This window comes from Ursus americanus, chromosome 7 (genome assembly GCF_024610735.1).
Source record: "Ursus americanus isolate L20-20 chromosome 7, mUrsAme1.1.p, whole genome shotgun sequence".
Taxonomy (NCBI): Eukaryota; Metazoa; Chordata; class Mammalia; order Carnivora; family Ursidae; genus Ursus; species Ursus americanus.
In genome coordinates, this window is record NC_142133.1 from 34,740,883 (window position 1) to 34,759,055 (window position 18,173).

The 18,173-nt window shown below is 46.4% G+C and overlaps 1 protein-coding gene across 1 annotated transcript; it reads right to left on the reverse strand.

The window, feature by feature from the left end:
- Positions 1-8,620: 8,620 nt before the first annotated feature.
- Positions 8,621-17,166, reverse strand: GKN2 (gastrokine 2). Its single transcript, XM_045788399.2, has 6 exons — positions 17,103-17,166; positions 15,032-15,082; positions 14,447-14,584; positions 11,899-12,009; positions 11,101-11,257; positions 8,621-9,752 (listed from the first exon to the last, which is right to left on the reverse strand). Exons 1-6 carry the CDS (start codon positions 17,112-17,114, stop codon positions 9,670-9,672), a joined length of 552 nt encoding a protein of 183 aa, XP_045644355.1. The 5' UTR covers positions 17,115-17,166; the 3' UTR covers positions 8,621-9,669.
- Positions 17,167-18,173: the final 1,007 nt, after the last annotated feature.

Below are 18,173 nucleotides of genomic sequence, written 5' to 3' on the forward strand. Positions count from 1 at the left end.
TGATGTACCCCAAACGGGTGTGAGCTCCATGTTAGTGAGCCCAAGATGTTAAATCTAAATACTGGAGTGAACTAACGGAGTATTCGCATCCCTGTGCCATCTCCCCCTCCCCCGCCCCGCACACTCTCCAAACATACACACACATACTATCGTTGGTTGAAAATAAGCCCAGGACTGCTGAAGCTCTTTCCTTCTCCATCTCTTGAATGACAAGGGTAGTCAAATGAATTAAACATCCATAGGAAGTCCTTGGCAAATCATTGAAATCTGCTGTCATTTGTTGAAGTAACCAGGTCAGCACATTTGCTAACGTCCGTAGCAGGAGTCTCGAGGAAAAAAAATGCACTTCAGGTCACATTTAAAAAATCTTTTGTAGAATTGTTTTGTCATTTCTAAAATGGTGGTTTGTAGTGCGGGGTTTAAGTTCACCTAAAAAAACCAATTTTTTTAAAGAAACTATTCCACTCTTCTGATTTATAGCAAATAAAAACATAATATAAATGCAAAAACAATTCGAACCCATTCTATGTTATCATTAGAGATGAGAAAAGCGTTGGAGGCTAGAAAAGTTGAGAAATTAAGGGTAAAAGGAACATAGCCTGAGTCACCAGGACACTAAGGCTCATGCACAGATTTTTTTTCTAGAGTAAGGTCGCCACCTTATGGCCAGATTGGATATTGCGGCTAGAGACGAAAGGAGGGCCAAGTCTGAGTTCACAGCAATTTTTGTAAAGGGCCTCCTCCCGGTGCCCTGGAATATGTTTCTCTATTTCCCTCCTTTCTGTACCACTTCTATATACTGTCTTGCCACTTTGAAATGACACTTCTTCCAGGTTTTAAAGCATTATGCCTCCACTTGTGGCCTGACCTAACTGTATGCACTGTTCAGCCAGGAACTCAGCCAGTGTGGAATGTCCATCGAGGACATGTGCCAAGAGGTGTCCACCTACTTTCCCCAGTAGCAGAAAGAAGGTGTGTTAATAACTTGACTAGAAAGCAAAGTCCATGGGTGAGACAAAAAAACGCAGTGTGGTTTTTAGGTCATTGGCAAATTCTAATGAACGTTTTCTGGTCTGTTCCACTTCTTTGCTACGGGGTATAAAAATAAGGTAGCTTGGGATATATATATCTCTCTGGCGGTAGAGATGACTTCCTGACACCAGGGCCCATTGCGACCAAGAGGCACGCCAGCAGAGTGTGAGGAAGGCGGTGCTACCCCCCCCCCCGACGGCTCTTTCTAAGGGCCTTTCTCTGGGGTGTCCCTTGAGAATCCAGAAAGACAGTAGCACAGCACAGACTTAAGCCTTTAGGTCTGGGAGCTCATCTCCGTGTCTGGGGCTGAGATTCTATGCAAGCCTGTTGCCGTGGTGGCCCAGCCGCCACCAGGAAAACCCCTGGGGGAGATTCAGGTGAAATGAGACCTCCCAGACCTCTCTTTGGAACTGGTCTAACCCCCTTAGTGGTAACCCCCAGGCATTTCTGTCTGTTACAAATGAAGAAGGGACGTGGTCACTTAGCACTGGTGCTGTAACCGTCCACTCCTACAGCGGGGAGGGACAGAGCCAGCCGCACCCACGCACAGATCATCCCTGGCTCCTTTCACCTCAGAAACAAGAATAAAGGAGCAAGGAGTATTGTGGATACAGACAGATGTCCATAGAAGATCGTGTTGGAGTTTGACGCACTTTTTTTTTAAAGAAGGGAGGGGACGGCAGGGGCAGAGGGAAAGGGAGAGAGAGGATCTCAAGCAGGCTCTGTGCCCTGCTCAGGACCTGAGACGGGGCTCGATCTCACAACCCTGAAAGCAAGATGGGAGCTGAAATCAGGGCTCTGACACTTAGACTGAGCCACCCAGTCACCCCGTTTGGAGCCCTTTAAGAGGGTGGGACTAGGGCGGGGTGGGGTGGGAGTATGTGTGCGTGGAGTGGGAGAGCTCTGAGGGTCTCAGCATCAATCTGCAGGCGACAGAGCTGAGCCCCAGCTCTGCGGAGTAATGATGTCCTGCAGCCACCTACAGTCACGAACAGGAAAGGCCCAAGGTACACCTCTCGCTGGGCTTACACAGGGTCTGGAGGAGGAGGCCAGAACCTCTGAACCTATGCATTTGGTCACATGCAGCTTGTCGAGGATCAGGAAGGTGGGGACATGTGCATAAACACAGGGCAGAACCATCACATGTGACAGGCCAAAGCTTGGCCAACCAGAGGCCTTCCCTGGATCGCGAAGCAGGGCCTGGGCTCTCACAGCTCTGTCCCGAGAGACAGTAAGCACAGTCCTCTAGACCCAACGAGGCTTGTCGAGGGAGATTTTGGTCCTTCAGCTTACAAGCTCAATCTTTATCTTAGGAAGAATCTTCCATGCATGCACCAGGATTTCAGTCCTTTAGGTTTTGGTCCTGGGGGTACAAGCGTATAACATTAAAAAATTCCATGGGCGGGGGGGCTTAGAAACACAAGGTGCCAGCAGACTGAGTGTGGGTTGAGAGCTCTCTTTCTACAGATAAACATTCAGTCTGCAGTCCCACTGTCAATGTTTGTCTTTAGAGGTCATTCAATCCAGCATTCCATGAAATTTACCATATTTGCATCTCAAACCAGTGCCCCGGACCCAGGCATATTCCATGTTCATCAAGGCCACCAGCCTTCTGTTTAAAATAAGATCATACTAACATTAGTAACAGACTGGGTCCTCCACTTGCTTTCGAAGAGCTCAACCTTCTTGCTAAGTCCCTTGTACTAGTTTCTGAATCTCTCCGGCAGCACCTCAGAAGTGGCTAAGAATTGGCCCATTGATCTTCCAAGCAGGGAAATCTATTTCTTTTCTTTCTTTTTTTCTCCCCCACATCTCTTAGGGTGCCCGCTGTCACTGACCTCTGAGAACTGGGAGAAGGGGTCTGGGAACCCACCGCCCCAGTGCCCTCAGCTGAGCCGTTTCCACTCCCTGCTGTGTGGTGTCCAGGGCAGACACTGGCATGTCTGTCACTAGCTGGGGAGCCTTTGGGGGTCAGGGGAATATGGGCCCTCTGGGCTCCACGCAGAGATCAGGAAAGTGGGTGTCCCCCATGCTTTGGTGTCCATTATTCACATTGGGGCAGCATGTGCCCTGGTTTCTTAGATGAACTGTGCTGAGAAAAGTCCTTCCCTTCTGTCACGTCTGTGGTTTCTACTCCCAGTCCCCACTCACCACCCTAAGGCCCCCACTATGAGCCCACTGGGGACCACCGGGGACAAATCTGAGTGTGAGACCTCACGATGAACTCGGCATTGCTTCCCCCATCCAGGATTAGTGGTTGGACTGGACCATGGCCCAGCTCCTGCTTTCCTGAGCTTGAACCTCAGGCTTCTGTCCTCAGCCTCCTGCAAACAGTCACTAGGAGGGATCACCAGAAGTCCTCTGTCATTACTAAACCCCAGCTGGGACCACACAAAACGCTCCCTCCAAGAAATCACTGAGATTCTTGCTAAACTTCCACCCTTGCCCATGAGGTGCTTCTCAGAGAGAAGAGGTCCAAGACAGAGGTCAAGTGCCTGGCCTCCTTGTTTGGAAGTGACACTTCACTTGCTTCCCTTTGGGAAAACAGTCTTTTCCCTTTGCTGCCCTTCCACCCTGGCCAGTGGTGCTCCTAACTCGTGCCATCATCCTTCTTCTCTGTGGCCTAGGGAAGAACCAGCTGGCCCTGAGCCTCAGGTCTGAGGGCATGGGGGCCAACTCGCCAGCCAAGGGCAGTAATGCTTGTGTTTATTCTCTGGTTCCCTGCTCAGTCCAGGCCTTAGTTTCCCAAGGGATCATGATGGGGGCCCTTTATCCTTCTTGGGACGCACTGCTTCACCTCATCCTGCAGCCTGCCCGGAGTGGAGAGACCAGCCCCGCCATTTCCCCTGGGCCTCTAGCTAGCTATTCCTATGGGGCCTCTTCGTTGGCCTGTGTCACTTTTGGTGGTGGTTTTTCCCCAGGCTGTCCCCCTGAGCCGGTCCTCCAGGCTGTCCGTCGAGCGGAGCCGTTGCTGTCCATGGGTCCACAAGCCCCCACCTCACTCAGCCCTCTGACCTGGCTCTGGGCACGAGCAGGAGCCTTCCAGCACTGCTGGGGGCCGCCTACAGCCATGGCCGACTTGTGGCGTCCCCTAAGATGGCCACAGACTAGGTGGGTGGGCTGTATTCAATTGCGTTACAAATTTTAGAAAAATCTATAGACGTTTCTGGTGGGGTGCAACACACAGTAGGGTGCAGGATTTTCAGCACACGGCCCCATGAGTACTTACACGAGGAGACCCTTGCAGCTGTGACCTAGATGAAGATGTAGAATGTTCCCAACACCCCCAGACAGCTCCTTCGAGCGACTCCCTGGCAATGCCCACCCACACCCTGGTCCCAAGGGAGTGGAGAAGGCCAGTAGTAGAATACTCTGAGGATCTCTTGGCAAAAATCAAACACACCTGGGCAGGACCCTTGGAGTGGAGGCCAATGTCAGCCTGTTACAGGCCGGCAACGACCCCAGGAGCCTCCCTATCATGGCAACCGAATCGGGTCACACAGGAGGAAAGTGAGGGCACCAGAGGTCATTAACGAGAGAACAGGACAGTTGGCCATTGTACTCTGTGCCTAAGACCACGCCTTTATGCAGGCAGCAAAGGCAACTTTTCAGAGAAATTGGGGGGGGGGGCTGTGTCATTAAAACACGAGGGGTGAATTCTCAGGGGATGGCTTCACTAGGTCACACGCTACAGCGTGAGCAGGGGGACCCCCGCTATAGCCCGAGAGTCCTCCCTTGCGGTGAGAAGCATGCTGAGGAAATGGGCTTACCTCCTCACATGGGGTAGAGCCAGAGCCCCGGACCCCAGAAACACTGGATCCAGTTCCCACGTGAGTCCTGAGTCCCTTGCGGAAGAGCTGCTGCAGCCTCACGCATTTGCCTTGGCGCCGAGGGGGCAGCTGGGGACGGGGTCTGCACTGACAGAGGGAAGAGGGGCAGGCAGAGCCAGACGGGGGCTCCGAGTACTGGCTTTTTCTCAGTCGTTCTACGGGAAGTGCGTGGCAGCGGGTGTCTGCCGTGTGAGTGCGGGGGTGTGGTGAACCTGGAATTTCCAAAGCGGTCAAGGGGGGAGCAGAGTGCAGGCGCTGGTGCTGGGGTGGGCCCAGATCCGGGGATGTGTGTGCTGCGTGGATTAACTCCCCCTCTTCCAGGTGTATATAAAGAGAACGCAGTCACAGCCACTCCAACAGACAAACACTGACCTGTATCATGTGAATCCCGGGAAGATGGTCCCAGCTGGAGTTGCTCTAGAATGATGCAATCAAACACTAGCTCTCTCTTTCCTGAGCCTTTCCTCTCCAGGACTGTTGCCTGGTGGTCCCCAAATAGCAGATGCATGTCCCGGCATCCGCGTCCCGTCCGCGCTGAAGGAAGAATAATAGGAGAGAGCAGAGGGCGCACTTGCACGCCAGCTGAGTCTGCACTTCTTTATGGGGAAAGAAAGACCCTTCTTGGAAGCCTCATTTAGCAAACTTCCACTTAGATCTCCTCGACCAGAACTGAGGTCAGATGGCCACCCGTAGACCAGTCACAGACTGAGGAAGCCGGCATGACGTTATCCTCTTACGGGAAGCAAGATGGATGCAGCCCAGGCCTTCTCAACCTCGGCCCTCCTGGCTGCCAGTTAGCGGCCGCTCGAACAAATGGAGGTTCTGTCAGCAGAAGAGGGGGGCTGCGGAACAGAGTCTAAATGGGGAATGAGTCCTCAGTGGATTTTTTTGTCGTGTAGTATTCGAAAACTCTGACCAAAAATAGATAATGAACATCTCTTTCAAAGGTCTTACCTCTTTAGTTTCTGCCTGCTTTGGGTCACTCTCCACTGCCTCCAAACACTTATTTTTTTAATGTTTTGTCCAGGTTTGTAATTGTTATGCCAGCAGGGCTAGTCTGATATAGGCTAATTCATCATTATCAGAAGCTAGAAGTCTCCATATTTTTGTTAGTTCATCAATTTATATTTATTATGTTTGGGTTAACTGATGCTTAGACCCAAACAGTTGTCCAAACAAAGAATTTGCATAAGAAAGTGTTTGATTCATATACTCGAATCCTGGGAGTTCTGAATGAACTAATTACATTTAGTTCTACCTCAAGATGACTAAATGAGTCTATATGACGTACCATTTACTGTGAAGAATGGAACGTCATGGGAAATAAGAACCCCCATGATTCCTACAGAACCCCCTTCAGCACATTCGTGTCCTGGTCCACGTCTCCCCTCTCAGGCCAGCTGTAGTAGCCAGATCAGCTCTGCTAGCCTCCCTCATGCTTTGTTGTGTTTGCTCCAGACTTGCCCCTCCTGCATGGTGGCCTAGAGAAGGTCGATGCTTGGGCATATGATGACTTAAGAGAGTTGATGGCCCAATAAAAAAATACAGGGTAGATAAGTGGACCCCCCAAAAATGCAACTATATGCCGTCTATGAGAGACTCGCTTTAGACTTAAGGACACACATAAGCTAAAGATGAAGGGATGGACAAAGATATTCCAAGCAGATTGTAGCTAAAATAGAGTAGGGGTGGCTGTACTCAGATCAGACCAAGTAGACTGTTAGTCCAAAACTGTCACAAGTTGAGGGCCTCAGAGGGGAGGGGGTGGGGGAATGGGATAGACCGGTGATGGGTAGTAAGGAGGGCACGTATTGCATGGTGCACTGGGTGTTATACACAACTAATGAATCATCGAGCCTTTCATCGGAAACCGGGGATGTACTGTATGGTGACTAACATAATATAATAAAAAAAAAATAATAAGTGAAAGTGATAAAAAAAAAAAACTGTCACAAGAGCAAAGAAGGTCATTGCCTAATGATAAAAGGGTCAGTTCACCAGGAGGATGTAACAATTATAAATATATGTGCACTCATATCAGAGAACCTAAATATAAAATATAAACCAGGGGAGATCTGAAGAGAGAAATGGACAGCAGTACAAAGATAGCAGGAAACTTTGCTACCCCGCTTTCAATAATGGCTAGATCACCCAGGCAGAAAATCAATAAGACGACAGCAGACTTGAGTAACACTGGACCAAACGGACCTTACAGACCTATACAGAACACTCCACCCCACAACAGAATACGGATTCTTCTCAAGCTCACATGGAACATTCTCCAGGAGGGATCACCTAGTAGGCTACAAAACAAGTCTTAACAAGTTTATGAATCATTCCAAGTATCTTTTCCAACCACAATGGAGTGAAATTCGAAATCACTAACAAAAGGAAGACAAGAAAGCTCGCAAGTACATGGAAATTAGACAACACGCTCTTGACTAAAAATTGGATCCAAGAGAAGTCAGAGGGAAAATTAGAAAATATCTCAAGGCATACAAAAATGGAAACAGTTGATATCTTCCTTCCCCAGCCCTGAAGAAGGAGCTCCTTCTGAAGAAGGTTTTTTTGTTTTTGTTTTTGTTTTTTTAATAATATTTATTTTGTTATGTTAGTCACCATACAGTACATCCCCAGTTCTTGATGTAGTGTTCCATGATTCATTACTTGCATACAACACCCAGTGCACCATGCAATATGTGCCCTCCTTAATCAAGCCCAGCTCCCTCGTAACTTCCATGCGGACACATTCCTTTTAGGCATGTGCTGGCCCACTCCACCTGTTGCCCCCAACAGATATTCAGTGTGACACCAGCACTGAGTAGGGTTAACCAACTTAACGATAAAGCAGAGTCAGGGAAAGCAGAGCTCAAAGTTCTGCTTTAAAAAAGGGACTAATGTTGTAAAAATTAATGAGGACAACACAGCTCTAAGCAGTAAATTCCACAGGAGGTTGCCAATCGTAACACTCCCTCCACCCACCACACCCCACCCATCTTGGCCACGGGGAGTAAGAATGTGCCCCAGGTGATTCAATCTGGTGCCTTTCCAAAGATTCGTACATTAAAACTAACTGAAATGAAAATGAAGAGAAGGGGCGCCTGGGTGGCTCAGTCGTTAAGCGTCTGCCTTCGGCTCAGGGCGCGATCCCGGCGTTATGGGATCGAGCCCCACATCAGGCTCCTCCGCTGGGAGCCTGCTTCTTCCTCTCCCACTCCCCCTGCTTGTGTTCCCTCTCTCGCTGGCTGTCTCTCTCTCTGTCAAATAAATAAATAAAATAAAATAAATTAATTAAAAAAAAATAAAATGAAGAGAAGTCCCTTCCTCTCTGACAAAGACGCTGGGAAAATGGAGACCCTGGGCCTCACAGCGGTGGTGTTTCTATCCTCCAGGAGAAAGTTGACGCAAGATTCTGAGGCTGACACACAGAAAGGAGAGTCTGGAGTGGGAGAAGAGTCTGGCCACCTTCACACACCTCGGGCTAGCCACCCAAAGCTAGAATATCCCTATCTTTCTACAGCAACATGAGACAATAGATTCTACCCTCTTAGCCTCAGTTATTTTGATTTTGGGTGCTATCACTTGCAAACACAGGTCAAATGCAAGTACACTCTACTATCCGTTTGGCATGTTACTATACGCACTTTACCGCTGCTAGCAAATGTTGTCATGTAGATGGCTCACTTCCCCAGCAAGAAAATGATTTCCTTGACAATGGTAATTTTGCCAGCATACCTGCCCCAGTGCTGAGGACATGGTTAAGTGTTTTAAATATGTTTATTAATGGTTATTATGGAGCAGATGCTCAGTGTTAGGAATAGGAGCAGTTGGTAACAGAAATTCTTGTTAAAGGCGTTCCTCCATGTTCTGCTGACCGGTCCACAGGAGAACCAGCTGTATGATCTGGAAATGGGCCCACATTACACAACGTATTTGGCATATTGGAAATTGCTTTCCTTTTATATATTGACTTGGCGTTCCCAGTGAGTTTCTCACTCCTGTCAAGATTTTCAGTACGGTTCATCTTTCTCTGGGTGATGGGTGTTCCCCACTACCTCTCCCCTCGCTCCAAGACAAAATACATCATGATAGTATTTATTAAGGTTGAGACTAGTGCTTTGATGCGCTAAAAGAAATTTTTTAAAAGGCGTGTGACTGGCCCTCCAAGCTGGGTGCCCCGTCAGAGGGCATAGTTTCCATCACCGGAGCAGTCAAGTTGTTTGCTAAGAGAACACCAAACCCCGCCCCCGTCGGCAGGTGGAGGCCACTGCCTGCTCCTCCCAGACTGCACAAGGGGTTGTTTTTGTTTTATTTTTAATTAAAATTTTTATTTTTTTCTTTTCTTATTTAAGTATAATTAAAGTACAGCATTATATTAGCTTCAGGGGTACAATGTAATGATTCAACAATTCTACACATTTCTCGGTGCTCATCAAGACAAGTGTCCTCTGAATCCCCTTTGTTTTGGTGGGCAGGTGGGCAGCGGGTCTGGTGGAGGCCATCTGGACACCTGCACCCCGCTGACCACCCTGTGATGACTCCGCTTTATTATCTGGGAAGTTTCACACCTTATGTACTTTACTTACAATCCTGGCAAATTCTTTCCTTCTATATGTTGACGTCAACATTGTTTGGCTTCCTTTGTTGTTTACAAAAAAAGCAAACACCCAGAGATCTGTAGATACAGGATTTATGTTTTACCACTGAGTCTCAACATTAGTTGGGGCGTGGGGAAAGAACTTAATTTGGCCGCTGAGTGGAAACCAAGGGTGGGTGTCTTGGAAAGGCAACGCTGGTGGGTTGATGCCTAAACACTAACGCCTGCGCAGATGGAGATTCCAAAGATGCCCAGGAGTCCGGCCTTCGAACAGATGCCAGCACTGACATTATCTGAAAAGGAGACACATTTGTGAAGAAGGAGCATTGAGAAACACATTCTTAGAATGCAGCAAACCCATGCCTATTTGTTAATGTCTTGACTAGGTTACCCAAGTTTTTAGCTATCTTTGTATTGCAAAGGGTAATAACATGTTAGCTTAAATAAGACTGACAACTCCTAGGGGCACCTGGGAGGCTCAGTTGGTTAAGCGGTCTGCCTTCAGCTCAGGTTGTGATCCCGGGGTCCTGGGATGGAGGCCTCCCCTACCTTGGGCTCCCTGCTCAGTGGCGGGTCTGCTTCTCCCTCTCCCTCTGCACTCCCCCCACACCCTTGTGTGCTCTCTCTCTCAAATAAACAAATAAAATGTTAAAAAAAAAAAAAAAAGACTGACAGCTTCTAGAAGTGCTGTCTGGCTCTATTCGATTGATGCTCTGACATCCTGTGTTGGTGACCGGCCTGTGCTTTTACTCTAAGTACTAATGACCCTACTAAAAGAAAAATACCTTAAAAATTTTTTCTAGACAGTAAAAATGTGATAAATGCTCATTATTTTCTTTTGTATCTTACCTTCCACTACTCTGGGGAATTTATCTTGTTACATTCGCCATCTGTGGCTTGGCCGCTCTTTCCCTCTGGCCACTCTCCCATATTTGGAAACTTTGTATAAAAATACCAGTAATGACTGCAGTGATATATGCTAGCTGGACGACTCGAGGCTTTATTCCCTGTCGACCAGTGCACTTTGCTTGCTCTTTCTTAGACTCATTCTATCCTAGATTCTGAAAATAGTTTTTAAAACTTTTTTGAAAAATAATTGACAAATGAATTTGTATGTATTTCCAGCAAACACCGTGATAATTTGATACACACACATTGTAGAATGATTACCAAGACCAAGAGAACACATTCATCACCTCACACAGTTCACGTGGGTAATTCTTGTGTGTGTGTGTGTGTGTGTGTGTGTGTGTGTGTGTGTGTAAGAATGCTTAGGATCTCCTCTCCACCACTTTCATGTACACAATACCGTGTTATTAACGCCCGTCAGCACGAGGCACAGCAGGAAATCCAATCGGTTTTCCTCGGCACCCAGGACATCCTAAAATTTCATCGTCTTTGTTAACCCATCAACTTCTCCACCAAGCGTGTGCACAGTTAGCAGAGAGTTTCATTCATTTCGGTATCTCCCTCACGCTGAGCACGATTTCCACACCCGGTAGGTATTTAGTTCCCCAAGTCAAGGGAAAGGAGTCATGTTTCACGTCTACCTGTATTTCTCACCCCCCCCCCCAGCACAGGGCCCCGTACAGGGGAGCTTTCAGAAAATATTTGGTGACGGAATAATTTACTGGTACTCACCTAACTTGTCAACCACTTCCCCCTTGTACAGGGGCACATGACTGCAGAGCTGCCTGATGGGGGAGCCGAACAGGAACCAGTCTGCGTGTATCATCAGAGACTGTAGCGGGTTATACTTGACCCAGAAGTATTTGTCAGAGTACATGTTCTTCATAGCCTAGAGCAGTAGAAGAGAGGGGGAGGGGATAAAGTAGGCTGACATAACCTGATGTCCCTTATTCGAAACTGACTTTTTCATATTATTAAGCAGAAGGCCATCAGGAATCTCAAGATACTATCTCCTTCTGAGCACTTGGTCTGCAGGGAAGCCTCGTTATTACCCATGTTATTTCACTGCTGGTGACAGTGACACCCGGGAGGGTGAATCCCACAGCAGGGGTGGCACAGATGGGAAGTTACAGGGAGAGAATGAAACACCAGTCCCGAGCCCCGAGCCGTGTTTGTTTATTCTCGCCATCCCGTATTGTTTCTTTACACCTTTGTGTTGTGGACGATTATGACTTCACTCGTTTTTCTGCCAGTCACTATTTCTGAGAGCCCTGCTGTTCAGTCCTTTCCAGAAAAGCACTGGAATTGATTATAAGTTCTTGGCTTGGGAGCTGAATGGTAGAAATGAAGCTAAAGGATGTATTCCTGCTCCCAAAAACAATAAAGGAGAAAACACTTTAACAGGTGGAGAGTACATACCCACGGTAAGATGTAATATTGTGATCTTCCCCCTTACCCGCTTCTTTCCTCCGTAGGTACCAGTTTTCCCCGGCAAAGGAAAGGGAATGGGTAAGGTTACCGCAGAATCACCTGTTTCTCGTAGATGTATCGTTTTAGTTCTTCCAGAGCGGGGATGGCCTTATGGTCCATCTTCAGGATGTAGCAGGCTCTTCGGGAAAGCACCCGGGATGCGATGTAGCCCTGAGGCAGCAAGAGTGCAGTTACTGGCCCTCCTGGTTCCCCAGGTTGGGAACTGGTGGGGAGGACGTTTGAGCCTCATTGCGGAAAGCCTCAAGCGTGCGCAGTGAGTGCACGTGACCACTTTTCAACTCGCGATCCATTCTTTTTTTTATAATAATTTTTTATTATATTATGTTAGTCATCATACAGTACATCCCTAGTTTTCAATGTAAAGTTCCATGATTCATTACTTGCGTATAACCCCCAGTGCACCATGCAATATGTGCCCTCCTTAATACCCATCACCGGTCTATCCCAATCCCCCACCCCCCTCCCCTCTGAAGCCCTCAGTTTGTTTCCCAGAGTCCATAGTCTCTCATGGTTCATTCCCCATTCTGTTTACGCCCCCCTTTCTTCTTCCCTTTCTTCTCCTACCGATCTTCCTACTTCTTATGTTCCATAGATGAGTGAAACCGTATGAGAATTGTCTTTCTCTGGCTGACTTATTTCACTTAGCGATCCATTCTCTCCGTTTGCCTTTTTTACATCATAGTTTTACTTTTTGGCTCGTTGTTTCCTTCTCTGAAGTTGTACAAACCCATGATTTGTGCCCCACTTTTCATATTTTGTAACCAGTGCCTGTAGTTTGGGGTTTGAACAATTAAGAAGCAGCAGCTGTCTGTCTCCTTCTATTGATTTCGTTCTGCGTTTTCCTCAATTTGGGGTAAATACAGTATTCTTTAGAACTATGCTTTCCAATATGTTCATTACTAGCCACATGTGTTACTTAAATTTAAATTTAAATTAAGTAAAACTTAAAATGTACTTCCTCTGTCACACAGTTCACGTGCTCAGTAGCCACAAGCGGCCAGTAGCTTCTCTGTTGGAAAATACAGATACAGAGCATTTCCACCATCGTAGAAATTTCTACTGGACAGTGCTGCCTGAGAAACTCTCTTTCACATACACACTCACCCTCACCGCCAACACACACGCATTTCATCTATTCTTCTCTCCTTTACTGTCTTCTTTCCATCCTTTCTCCACCTCAAACCCAAGCTCGCTGGACAGGGCTGGGTTGGAGGAAGGTGGGATCGAAACAGCAATGGTGGGTGAGTCCCATGGAGCCAAACGGAACTGGAGGCCACTTCACCTTCATCCTGAATGGAATTTTCTCTATAGAATTCCCAATAATTATATAGTCTGCGAGGCTGTATGTCATACAAACACTCTTCTAGTTCCTATTTTTCAATTCTCACAAATTGCCAGTTCCTAAAATTCAAAAATAGCCTGAGGCAAAGCCTGATGGCAATGGAAGGGGCTTAAACTGAGTCCTCACCACTCTGGGTTTTTTTAAAGACACTTTGGGGATTTCCTTGAAATCTGCTTTAAAAAACAATTTCAGTGCAACTTCCTTTAAAAATGTATCTTTCGAAGATTCTATGCTTTCAGATGCGTCCTAGAACTCCTGATGCCAATGGGGAGGAGACATGTGAGGGGGTTCCTACAAGAATAGGAGACAGAAAGTGCGTTCAAATGTCCAGTGACATGGACTACAACCTATTTCTATCCACAAGGCGTAGCTCTGTTCCACGGTAAAAGCAGCCTCCTAATCAGGTGGAACAAATAGAAAACAAACAGATAAATGGATAAAGGACCAAATAACTTTTCTGAGCAGTTTTCTGAGACTTATTGGTAATACCAGTAACTGAAACTTAGAGAGTCTGGAGTTTTTGGTTAGCATACTTTCCTTCCTCCAGACGAAGTATGATTTACTGCATATCCTACTTACATAGTTGAATGGGTATAGTTGTTCTGGATTTCTGCTATTCTGTGATTGTTTATTCCCTAATCGCTCTTCTTTTTGCATGAGTTTTTGTATTAGAAGCCCTAATTCATTCATTTATTCATTCAGCAAATAATTTTTGAGAGCCTGTGTGCCAGGCTATGCTCTAGGTTTTGGTCCACTCTTCTAGAGACTTTCTGAGCCTGTAGTGAGACAATCATCATGATGCTTCCAATTGTCACCTCAAAAGGTCAAGCAGACGTGTATGTTTCCTCTCACACTTTTTTCTTAGAAATGGTTTTGTTTGGGGAAGCCTGGGTGGCTCAGTCGGTTTAATGTCCTACTCTTGCTTTCAGCTCAGGTCCTGATCTCAGGGTCTTGAGATCGAGCCCCCAGTTGGACTCTGAGCTCACGTCAGCGTGTGCTTGAGGTTCTTTCTCTTCCTCTCCCTTTGCCCCTCCCTCTCCTCGAGAGTACATGCTCTCTCTCTCTCTCTTTCTCTCTAAAATAAATAAAATCTTTTTTTTAAAAAAAGGGGGGAGAAGCAAAAGTAAGGAAATTCTGAGAGAAGTGCAAGGATAGTTCTTAGAATTCAAATGTATGGTAAACGGCTGCCCCTTCACCCTAGAGAAGCCCAGTCTTGAAGAATATAAAAATTGCCTTGCTGCTTACATGTTTATAGTCAAAAATCGTGGTAGAGGAACATGATCCTGCATGGATGTTAACGATGGCGGTATTTTTTTCATTGTCAATTGTCACTGTCTCCTGAAGATTGCCACCATTGCTGTTCGGGCTGATGATATTATAAACCTGGATTAGCAAGAAAGACATAATGTTTTTTTCCATAAGTCAGCTGCACCGGAAAGGCGAACTTCCCGACAAAATACAGCCCTCCGCTCACTATGAACAAGAGATCGGAGCCTGAAACTTCCTCACTGGCATCCCGGACCAAAAACCCAAGCTAAAATAAGAATGTGGCAGTCTTCTTCACGGTTTACTGTATTATATACGGGAGAACGAAATGGCATCACAGGAGAAATGGCATCGACCACATTTTAAAGCAATGGGTTGCATTTTTAAAGGCATTGCAGTTAGAAAGAAATGCCAACCTTATGGTTTCCATTATTGGTTATGTCTGGGATTCCATCCCAAATAGGGCACATGGGCTTTCTACAGTCCTCCAGATAAATGATCTTGTATCTTCCTTTTCCCCTCCCAATAACTCCAAGGTATAAAGTCCATAGCGAGCGGACTTACCTCGTATCCATGAGATTGTGTCCCAAAGATGGCCAGTGCCAGAAATACCACCTGAAAAACAAACCAGTTGCATCCATTCTCTAGCTGGCAGTCATTGAGGGTGGGGACTTAAGGAGACACCGGACAGGACAAGCACAAGTATCTCAGAAAATATACACCTCGAGACACAGGTGGGTGGTCATGGGCGGTCAACAGTCCATTTCCAAGATGTGAAACACACATTCCTCATTTGACAGGTATTTATTGACTTCATGCTATTTGTCAGACACCAGATTCTACCTTTATGCCCCATTCCCGAGCCTTCCCAACATCATAATCCTCTAGGCAGCACGGGTTCTTATGCCAGAAACGACTTGGAGCAGGTGAACCAGGTGAGCAGGGAAGAAGGACTCATTTACTACGAGAACACCCTGGTGTGACTCACAGTGGATCTGGATTACAGGAGTGAAGTTGTGTCTTATGGTTTAAAAAAATGTGTTTAATTCCTTGAGACCGAGAGGGTAAAACAGACTTAAAATGGATTCATGGTGATAGAGATACAAAGGATTCCCAGGGAAACTATGAAAAGAGGATGCTTGAAGGCGTGGCTAACTTTTGAGGCTGACAGCAAGGAAAGCCTCTATATTCTCCTTAGTGATGCCATCAGACGAATGTTAGGCTGACGGGCCATGAGACTGACATTGACGCAGTTCTGACATTTTGCTGCAGTTGTGTTAAGAGTCTTATCTAACCGATCGATCCCAGTTTTGTGTTTTTTCTGAACATCGCCGTGTAAGGCACTGTCATTGCAAACCGCTCGTGGAGGGGCTCTGCGGGAAGGCAGATATTTTTAAGACCTGTCAGGAGGATTTTTCGACTTTCCTAACAATCATCAATAACATCTCTCTTCTGATGACTGGAGGTGGAGGGCCTGACAAAGACCCGTATGCGGATCTCCAACCTGCCTATGAGCCCCTCCACAGCCCTTCTCTGCCTCCAGGCTGGCTCTTGTAACCTCTGACACTCTTATTTTCCTCTAATACAGAGATTTGAACAGATGGGTGGAGGACTGATCACCGTAGTGATATAATTAGAGAGAGCTCAGGAAGTGTCCCCGGACCCCAAATAACCACCCACCCAAAACCATGATTAATACACCGGGGTTACAGGTTTACGTTTCAGCAACAGATCTCCTCTTGGAAAATCAAGAGACCCCTCGGAGATGGAACTCTTTAAGCCGACAATCCTGAACACCTGATGGGGGTGGCCTGGCAGGAATGCTGTGCCATGATTGCTCCTGCCAGTGGGGCCGGAGACGGGTACATTTCAAGTCTAAACCTCATTTTTATTGGCATGGGAAAATCGCATTCCTCTGTGCCTCAGTCTCCTCACCTGTAGGATGGGGGTAATACTACTCAGCTCACGGAGTTGTTGAAGTGAAAAAAATCAAAGTATTTATGTTTAGCATAGGCTCTCATATGCACTTAGAAAATGACAGCTGCTGTTATCTTTTTCAAAAAATTGCCCCTTCTCTTTTAAACAGTAAATGCAGTTGTCCCCAAATGCCTACGTTCCTTCCCAAGCTCATAATCACAAGGAATTATTATTAAAAATTCTCCAAATTAAAATTCTCTAGATGTTTCCAAAATGCTTTCTTTGCATTGTTTAGTAAATGTCTCAGAAGACAGACAATGGGGGCGACTGGGTAGCGCAGTCGTTAAAGCATCTGCCTTCGGCTCAGGGCGTGATCCTGGAGTGCCGGGATCGAATCCCACATCGGGCTCCTCCGCTGGGAGCCTGCTTCTTCCTCTCCCACTCCCCCTGCTGTGTTCCCTCTCTCGCTGGCTGTCTCTGTCAAATAAATAAATAAAATCTTTAAAAAAAAAAAAGAAGACAGACAATGGACAAATAAATATCCGACTTCATAGGTAACGCTATCCTGGCCAAAGACATTATTTAATTCAATCACAGAAGCTTTGAAGCATGCACAGTGTTCACCTAAGACTGCTGAAATCGATTTGGAATTGACTGGATTTGAACATTCCCTGCAGGAGCCAGGCAAGAGTATAAAGAAGCATAAACAAATACTCACAAGGATTTTCATTTTGCCTGATGGGAAGACGGTGCCAGAGCAAGTGAGGCTGCTGGTGCGACTTCGACCCTTTATATGAGCTTAAAGGTGTGGAAATCTCTTTCCAGAACAATTACTTTGGAAAAGGCTATGTCCATATCTCTGACAAACCCCAGCAAACTCCTTTATCGGGATTGAGACCCAATCACATAACCTGATGTCAATAAAGTTCATTAGTCAGTAGCAAAAATCTACCACTTGGTCACTCAGTAAATATTCCTTGCTTATCTGCATTATGTTGCAGTTGATTCAATTTCCACCCTTTAAAAATATTACAAGATGCTTGTTCTACACCAGCATCTTATAGACAAGCAAGGACATAGTCCTACTATCTGCCCCTGATGGTAAAGTCCTCCCTTCAGACCTGAATGGGGTCTTCAGTGTTTTTTCATGTCTGCCCTGCATTTTGAATTCTTCCACCCAAAGAATGGACATAAGACTAGAGGCGGGGGTGCCTGGGTGGCACAGCGGTTAAGCGTCTGCCTTCGGCTCAGGGCGTGATCCCGGCGTTACGGGATCGAGCCCCGCATCAGGCTCCTCCGCTATGAGCCTGCTTCTTCCTCTCCCACTCCCCCTGCTTGTGTTCCCTCTCTCGCTGGCTGTCTGTATCTCTGTCAAATAAATAAATAAAATCTTTAAAAAAAAAAAAAACTAGAGGTGAACACAGTGGCTGGGGGACCCCTATGACTTCCTTTCTTCTCCCTGTTAAAGTTGCTCCCAATTCCCAGAGATTCATGAGGAAGAAGGTCCAGAGACCACTCTGCCCCATTACCAGAGCTAACCAAATGTTTACATTAAGCATTGCCCAATACTCCGTAAAAACTATGAGTTATACATCTCTAGTTTTCCTGAAGTGCACTGAAAATTTCTCAGACTAAAAAAAAAAAAAAGGATAAAGTTGAATTTGTGTAATTTTTATAATACCACACTCAAAAATGTTTGGCTAGTGTTATGGTGGGATCATTAATTCAGAAGGCAGGGAAGTATAAAAATAAACAATATCTGTCAATGGCAAAATTGTTAACCATCGAG

Coding starts and splice junctions, on each gene's coding strand:
- GKN2 (XM_045788399.2), bottom strand. Junction 14,585..15,031: donor CACAATCTCATGGATACGAG/GTAAGTCCGCTC, acceptor TTGCTAATCCAG/GTTTATAATATCATCAGCCC. Junction 12,010..14,446: donor CGATTTTTGACTATAAACAT/GTAAGCAGCAAG, acceptor TTGCTGCCTCAG/GGCTACATCGCATCCCGGGT.